Source organism: Protopterus annectens, chromosome 2.part0, assembly GCF_019279795.1.
Source record: "Protopterus annectens isolate FY-2018-M chromosome 2.part0, PAN1.0, whole genome shotgun sequence".
NCBI lineage: Eukaryota > Metazoa > Chordata > Ceratodontiformes > Protopteridae > Protopterus > Protopterus annectens.
In genome coordinates, this window is record NC_056728.1 from 838,336,138 (window position 1) to 838,345,883 (window position 9,746).

The 9,746-nt window shown below is 39.3% G+C and overlaps 1 protein-coding gene across 1 annotated transcript in view; it reads left to right on the forward strand.

Moving 5' to 3' along the window:
* The window catches only part of LOC122793251, a 234,987-nt gene extending 226,290 nt beyond the window's left edge, over positions 1-8,697 (forward strand). The window contains exon 9 of the mRNA XM_044061105.1: positions 5,765-8,697. Coding sequence (XP_043917040.1) covers positions 5,765-8,662 — 2,898 coding nt within the window. The 3' untranslated portion in view covers positions 8,663-8,697. The remainder of the gene's footprint in view (positions 1-5,764) is intronic.
* The last annotated feature ends 1,049 nt before the right edge of the window (positions 8,698-9,746 follow it).

Here is a 9,746-nt window from a genome sequence, read left to right on the forward strand (position 1 = left end):
ATATATATATATATATATATATATATATATATATATATATATATATATATATATATATATATATATATATATATATATATATATATATATATATATATATATATATATATATATATATATATATATATATATATATATATATACACACACACACACACACACACACACACACACACACACACACACACACACATATATATATATATATATATATATATATATATATATATATATATATATATATATATATATATATATATATATCTCAATTGCCATTGGAAAGAAACACAAAATGTTGAAAATACAAAATATTGAAAATGTAATTTGTCCCACCCCACTGCTGAGCATTCCTAGAGTTGGTATATATAATTGGCAGGGGTGTGAGGGTATAGAAAGGCTTACACTTTGCATTAAATAGGTTGTTGACATTTTGTGATCTTGACATTTTGTGTTTTTGATCAAATGATGTAGAACTAAATCTAAATCTATATCAAATCTCTATCATATATAGTTATATATGTGAGCCACAAATAAATAAATCCAGCACTCACAGTATTCGCCATTTTCATAATATAAACAGGCACCAAAAGATGGTGCCCACAGCAATTAAAGAACAAGTGAGGCTCAGATAATCTCAAATAGTGGCTTTTATTCCAAAACAAACTCAGCAGGCTGTAACAAACACTGCAGGCCTGATAATCTGGCTGTAACAAACTTTACAGCTCAGCACTGATGACTTCAGTAAGTGAAACCAGTTTACAGAGTTTGTTACAACCAGACCACCATTTTGGATTGTAGAGTTTGTTACTGCCAGACCATTATTTTGGATTATTGCAGAGTTTGTTACAGTTAGACTGCTAGGCTTGCTGAGTTTGTTACAGCCTGCTAAGCTGCAGAGTTTGTTGTAGTCAGACTATTATTTTGGACTATTGTACCATCTTGTGGGGCCTGTTTATATTACCACCCAACACTATGACCTGTGAGAGATGCACTTATATAGCCAAACTGGAAACAAAGCTCTCTTCACCGAAGACTGGACTAGACAGTCAAGAGGAGAAGGTAAATACTTGCACCGCACCACACTCTGATGAGTCCTTAGTCCTTCAAAACCTACACCACCAAAACACACACACAAAAGCACAAAACACACACCCACATTCACGGAGGCTCTCAGTAAAAACCTGCCCAAACAACAGAGACCTCCAAAGTAGAAATGCAAGCAACCTCCACCCCCCCCCAACACAACCCAAATGACACATAGCCCACATACTCAGTGTGCCACTCATCTACAGCCCATAAGGCATAACGTACCCAACACTCTAGTCATAGGTGACTCTATAGTCAGGCACACTGATGTTCCACTCACCAGGCTAAACAAGGAAAAAGTTACTGTCAGCTGCCTGTCAGGTGCCAGGATCCACCACATAACACACGCACTCAGGTCACTCCAAAAAAATACAAATATGACTCTGTCATTGTCCATGTTGGTGTGAATGACCTGAGACATACCTCCCTGGACTACATGAAAAGAGACATGGAGGAGCTCTCCGATCTTGTAGCCCAGGCATGTATGACTCTAGCCCTGAGTAGCATCCTGCCATCACCCAGAATGATACCACAATACAAGGACAAAATGATTGACTTTTATTGGCTAAGTTTCTGGTGTCAGTCTAAGGGAATCCAGTATCTGTCTGCCTGGGATGACATGATCAACAGACCATGCTGCTTTGCCAGATATGGCCTGCACCTGTCGCCCTTGGGATTCCGGATACTGGCAAAGGCTCTTGCCACCCCTATAGTGCCTTTTTTAGAAAAGGTTCAAATGACAAATTCACCACCATAACAGGTACAAGCAAGCAAAATCTGGGGGTAATGCTACTCAATGCAAGAAGTCTAAACTTAAAAATACACTCACTCGAGGCACTCCTTAAAATGGAGAACACTGACATCTGTGCAGTGACAGAGACCTGGTTCAAAGCTCCAGAGAGTACCCCTGCATTACCAGGCTATAATTCATACCACACCTTTCAGCCACCAAACCCGAACCGAAACACTAAAGGTGGAGGCGTGTCCATATTCATTAAGGATATCCACACCTCCAAGCTAGTTGCTCAGCATAATGCATCCACGATTATCCAAGTTCAACTAACTCTGAGCAAAACCGCAATCCAGATTGTAGCTTGCTACAGACACCCTACCATGCCCCAGGATTCCCACTCCTCTTTTCTTAATACATTGGAAAATATTAAGGTACAACCCAACACTCTAATGATGGGTGATTTCAACTACCCTACCATTAATTGGGAAAACTGCTCATGTACCAACACTTTTGCTCAGCGTTTTCTGGAAATCATCAATTCCAATGCCTTGGATCAACTTATCCACACCCCCACCAGGGGTAGCAATATGCTAGACTTGGCCATCACCAACATGGGTGACTGGTGTTCCACACCAGAGGTCAGCTCCTCATTGGTCAGATCCGACCACAAGCTAATCACCATAGACATCCACATCCCGCTCCCACCCCCCATTAGGAAAACAACCATAAAAGATTTCTCCAAAGCCAACTTCATGCTTCTTAAGACAGAAGTGGCAAACTTCACGACGCCCATGCAGATGGACAATAGAGGTACAACTACTGAATCCTACACAAATGCACTTTATAAGCACTTACATGAGTGCATGGATCATGCTATCCCTAACAGAACCAAGATGCTATCCTCCAAAAAAAGGAAGCCAATCTGGTGGTCATCTGCCATAAACAAACTCTATAACAGAAGAAAGAAACTGTTGCAAAAAAAGAGTAAAATCCCACGACTGGAGGAACTCCCTGGTCAGCCTCAGTAAGAAGCTGAGATCCCTCATAAAATCCTCCAAAGCTAGTCATGAAAACAAAATCGCCACTGATTCTAAAGACAACCACAAAGCATTCTATAGCTATGTCAAGAATCTCAATGGCAACACTCAGATCTGCTCTGAGTAATAGTACAATGACACTAAATATACAGAACCAACTGATATTGCCAACATCCTGGCAGATAGGTTCAGTGCTAACTTTACCCCCCCTCACCTCCTAAAGGGCCCATCTTTATACGGAAAGAATGCAAAGTTCCTGTAATCACGGCTGTACAGGTAAAAACCTCACTCTCCAAAGTCAAGAACACAGCATCCATGGGATCTGACAACATCCCAGGCTGCCTTCTACATGAACTACAGAATGAACTGGCACCCCACCTAAGTACCATGTTCAGTCATAGCCTCACTTCAGGCTTTGTGCTCAATGAATGGCGCACCATGACGGTTATCCCACTCCACAAAGGGGGGGGGCCACAACAGACCCTGGGAAATACCGCCTCATTAGCCTGATGAGCCTGGTCTGCAAGGCCATGGAACGTATCATCACGGAACTCATAAACAAAGACATTGGAGATCTCCAAACTCTGTACCCCACACAGTTTGGGTTTGTAAAAGGCAGATCATGTCTCCCAAACCTGATAGACTTCTTTGAAGTAGTCACCAAAGCCATAGATGAGGGTAAGGTAGTTCACACAGCCTATCTAGATCTCGCCAAGGTGCTCGACACCATCCCCCACTCTGGAATTATAGATAAACTCACTAAACTAGGTATAAATCCCTATGTCACAAGATGGGTTGCCAACTGGCTTACTGACAGAACCCACACTGTGAAAATAGCAGACTCCAAATCAGACTTCAGACCAGTGACAAGTGGAGTACCACAGGGTTCAGTCCTGGGTCATCTCCTGTTTGGTATCTACTTCTCTAAAGTACAGGCTAACACAGAAGGTCTTTGGCTAACGAAATTTGCAGATGACTCAAACTAGGAGCCATAATCAAAACTCCTAATGATGTGGAAATCCTACAAAAGGGCCTCACTGAGACAGATGCCTGAAATCAAAGCCATGGTCTCAAGCTCAATGACAAAAAGTGTATTGTCATCCCCTTTAGTAAAAACTCTGTACCCATGAAAGTATGATAAGAAACCTTAGGACACAGGTGGACAGTAGTCTCTCCTTTGATAATCACATCACCACAGTGGTCAGGAAATCCTTCTATGTGGCACACCTCATCACAAAAGGTTTCTCATCCAGAAAAAAAGAGGTCATTGTTCCCCTCTACTCATCACGTATTAGACCCATTATAGAGTACAACGCCCCTTTTGGTATGTACCTCACAAGACATCTACAACAACTGGAAAGGCCGCAGAAATACCTCACAAAGAGGATTACTGGCCTCAAACAGATGCCTTATGCAGACCGTCTCAAAAAACTCCAGCTTTACTCCATCGCATATCACCTACTCAGAGGCAATCTCTGCCTAACATACAAAGCTATGTCAAACCCAGTGCTGTTGGACATGCTCCAGTTAAAGAAATCCCAATCTCTCCGAGCTACACACTCTAGGGACCTAAACCTTGTCACCACAATAAACAGAACATTCTGGAGGGATAGATTCCTGTCCCAAAGACTTCCCATACTCTGGAAAAGACTACCTATCTATGTCAAACAGAGCTCCTCATTAGCATTCTTCAAGAAAAATCTTGATGATTGGATGGGAGATAGGAAATTCACCCCGGGGATCACTTCTGTGGTTCTGCTTGACAGGGGCACAGGAAAATAATTTTCTTGGGTGGCGAAATCCAGGGTACCTTTTTGGCTAGGCTTGTATAGGCCCTAGGGCCAATAGCCTAGTACCTACCTATGAACCTATGAAAATGGTGAATATTCTGAGTGCTGGACTTATTTATTTGTGACTTTTATATCTATTTACATGCACCTGTTTGGTTGTGCACCTATATTAATATATATCTATATATATATATATATATATATATATATATATATATATATATATATATATATATAAATGGATTCACTGCTGAATCCCGAAATAACACAATCCCGAAGACCTAAATACCGAGACTATAAGCCCAAAACCCCACATTACCGAAATATTAAATTAAAAATCGCAAAAGTACTACATACATACAGCACACACACAAACATACACACAGCCTCCCCCTATAACCAAACAAACCACCCTACACTAAAGATAAGCAGGGGGGCTTTGCCCCCCTGCACCCCCTACACACCCCCTACTTTAATATTCTAACTCCGAGATCGCACAAACATCCACACAAGGCAAACTCGCACCCACACATTACAGCCCCTCACACACACACACACACACACACACACACACACACACACACACACACACACACACACACACACACACACACACACACACACACACCACAGTCACAACACACACTTGCACATACTAAAGCCCCTCACAAACACACTTACACACACATACTTACCTGAACCGCAACACCAGAAGTGTTAACTCAAAATCCCTTAACATCGGGATTTTGAATTTCGCGCTTCTGGTCTTTCGGTAATGTGGGGTTTCGCCTACATGGTCTCGAGCTTTTGAAATTCGATATTTCAAAGGTTTGAGATTCAGTAGTGTTCCCATATATATATATATATATATATATATATATATATATATATATATATATATATATATATATATAGGAGACACACACACACACACATACATACATTTTCATTACTTTTGGAAGTCATTAATGCACTCATACACCGACAGCTACCATGAATATTATATTTACTTTGGGAGGGGTCAGTGTTCATTGATATGCCCTGCAAAGTAATCTGGACATTCTAAAACAGGTAAGCTGCTACACACAGAAGTAATATCTTTAATCTATGTTTTATAGGGACCGTATTTTGGACCTTATTATCATGGACCAATGGTCAGACCACCTACATCTGAAGAACTTAAAGATGCTGAAGATGAAAAGGCAACAAATAAAGAAAAAGCACATACTGAAAGTACTGGAAATGATACTACATCAGTCCTAGCAAGCAACTCAACCAACCTTGAAGGAAATGCAACCGATGATGCTGCTCCAACTACAGCTTTCATTGGTAATGCATCAGTTACTGCAATAAACTCTGAGCAAGGAAGTAATTCAACAAACACTGCAGCTAATATACCAGAGCAGAGAGGAGACTCAAGCTTTCCTAAAAGCCCTCCTAACTACTGGCCCAGACATTCACCAAATTTAGACGTTAACACATATGGAAGTACTTTTCCAAAACAAGCATTGACGCCATTTGATCAGAGGCGTCACATACCACAGTATAGAGGGCATCCATCAATTTACTCATATGGCAGAGGTTACCCAAATAACCCCAAAAACATGCCATTTGTGCATCAGCAATATTCTCAACAGCATTCTAGAACGAATCCATTGATAGTAAGAGATAAGCAGCCTTCATACAATTTCAACCATGTCTCCACTATAGAACCCTCTAGAAATTTACCAGCAGCTAAAGAAGGCATATCCCCAAATCTGAAAGAACATACTTTAAGTCATAAACCTGGCTCTTTTTATCCTGAAACGTCTCCCTCAAGGTCAAAAGATTACATGCCAAATATAAGATATGGAGTTAGATCCTCACAGACTAAAGATTCGTTCATCAGAGAAGAACACACTTTACCTGCTTCAGGCTTAAATCTCTTTGGTCAGAAAGGTCATCCTCTTCATCATGATAATATCCCTGAAGGCCACATGGAAAACATACCTTCTCCCTGGATGCATTCACCACAGCAGGGAAGTAAATTATTTCATACTCAGCATTTTCCATTTGAGGGAAGGCATAATGTCCCAAACTCATTAAATTTCAAGAGAACAATTTCCTATCCTGAAAGCAATCCTTCAGGCAATAAAGAAAGTAATCCATCACACAAAGTCAGTGTAGTGGGTTATGAAAATACGTCAACAACTCCAGAAAAAAACACAGCTTGGCAAAGAAATGCCACACTAGGTACTGTCCACATTTCAGAAGATAATAAAAAAAACATACAACATAATGATTTTTCTGCAAATCATGCAGGATATACAGACTACTCTTTTTACCCCAATGGTGACCATCTTGCAGAGAAACAAGGCATGGAACAAAATCATGGTAACCCCTCAGCACATGATGGTTCACCATTCCCTATTGTAAAGGAGTACAACAGAAAGACATTGAACTTACACCATCAGGGTAATGTACAGACAAATTTGGAACCTGGTTCTTTTTATAACATTCAGCCAAAAAACCCAGCAAACAATGCAACGGCATTAGAAGACTTTCCAGTTAATAAAAGAAACCCAGTATATCAGAATGAAAATCAACCAGTTAATGAAGGTAGGAGAGGAACACTAATGCATGGTTCTCAGTTTTATGATGAAAGCCCCTATGTTTATAATGGAAAGGCACCACACAACAGCCCCTGGTCATATGATAGGAATTCTTATTTTTCTAGAAATGTTCCATCTGGAATACAAGGAAAAATTGTATATCCTAAAGCTTCCGAATGGGACTATGATAGACAGCCTCCAAACACTAGATTAAATCCAGCAAGTCAAAGCAGGATGCCAGATTATCCAAATGAAAATATGTGGGATCAGAGGAGTAATCATAAAATGTCCAATCCTCAGCTCTTTGTACAAAATACTAACTCTGCCACACCTGATGAAAACACTTGGGAACCTCAGACATACTCACCAAATCATGAAACATATTTATCACAACAATATGGCAATTTACCATATGAGGAGCCTTATATGTCTCCACACATGGACTATTTACCTTATCCTGATAATGATCTGTGGAACCAGAGACATGAACCTTTGCACCCCAGAGAAACACCAACACATGAAGGCAAGACATGGCATTATGAAAGATATTTACCACTTCCTACTAATAATCCTTCATTTCAGAAAATCAGTCATCCATATCCTGGAGATATCTCTCATCATACAAGAGTAGCTTCATCAGACACCAGAATAAACTCCCCATATGATGAACATAACCCATGGAATAGTGATACATATATTCATGCCCCCAAAGCAAATGCAGCAAGCAAACATTTACACTCAAGACATGCTGGCAACTCTCCTGATGACAAAATACACATACCATTTCACATGGAAAAACAGTGGGATCAACAACCAAGCTTGAGGTTTTTTGATACAACTTTGTCTACAGTTAATGGAAATGTTAAGCATCCTGAATACCAGCAGTGGGATCGAGAAGCTCACAGTACCAGTTCAGCTAACCAAAGGAGGGATATATCTTATCAAGATAACAACCACCTAAGACATGCTCCTAGAATGCCTTGCTCTGCACACAAAATATTAGATCAAAGGGAAACTGCTAACAGAAACATTGGAGTAGGAATTGAAGAAAACATACAGTATGCTAATGATAAACAAGAGGGGCAAAGCATAGATTGCTTTGAGACTGATGCAACAGGCCAAACAAGTTTATTTCTGAATCAACAAGAAAGACCATCACGTGGTGATGCAGATCCTAACCCACCACAAAACCGGAAAAAATTATGTACTGAATCTATTAAGACACATGCAGTAATTGGTAAGTTAATGGCTTCATATTGTGATGAAATCCCAAATGATGAAGACACGTCAACCACAACTGCTGTTTTCAGTATGAACCCTGTGCCATCTCTTGACCAAACAGTGTCCCCATTAGATCCTTTGGACATAGGACCAACCAATATAGATGATGGAGGGAAGAAAACACAAGCATTGATTATGCCTTAACATAAGCACCCATGTGTACTCTACTTATTAAAATAGTAAACTCCACAAACTCCCTGAAGAACCATGTAGTATTAAAACTGAGTCAACCACAGAGAACGCTGTCTGGTACATAAAATGGATGTTCAAAAGGCAAATATTTGGGTATCATAAAACCTAGCCACAGTGGCAGTTATAAATGTAGGACACATCCTTCAGTCACAGTCACAGTCATGTAGTATTAAGGATCACTCTTTATTAAAAATTATACTACTTTTGAATTAGATTAGAATTTCCTAGGCCTGAGTGAATCTACAGGTGAATCGCTCCTTATAGGTGCATATTATGCAAAAATAAATAAATAAATAAACAGGTCTCATTAGTCTCTATGTTTCTCAAGGGTATATTGTCAATATTATGACTGTAAGAATAATCAATATTTCTGGAAATTACATTAAACCGTACACAATGGTATTTTTTGAGGTCCACTGACACCATTTATGTCTAATTAATGTACATAAAACTTTCTCATTACTATTGTTCAGAAGTATTATACAAAAGTTTAGATATTTATGTAACTAGTATAGAAAAGTATGTACATTTTTTGTATAATACGTTTTGACAATTACGTATAACAGCGTAGTTCTGAATAGGTTGAAGTAGCCTTTAGAAAATTATGCAAACTAAACCAAGTAATAATGTGATGAATATAGTATTTGTAGTATACAAAAAGCAAAAGAAGGCAACCGAACACTTATGAAGTGGCTTTGGCAGCGAAAGCGCTCATACCTATCTACTTTGGAATAAATATCTTTGGATTTTATTACAGTGTTCCATTGCCTCCTTTTGCTTTTGTTATTGTATGCTTGATTTATTGGAGGAACAGTTTACCTACACCATTGCATTTGTATTCTGCAGTATTTGTAGTAAATGACTTTTATACTTATGCTTAAGCAATAAACTATAAAATAAATCTAGGTGTCTTTGTGTTTATAAAACTGATATTACTACTATGGAGCACAAATGTTGCATGTCTGACCTTGGTATACTGAACACATAGCAAAAAATGTTCCCATTGTAGCATGTTTGTAACATCAAAACAGTTTTT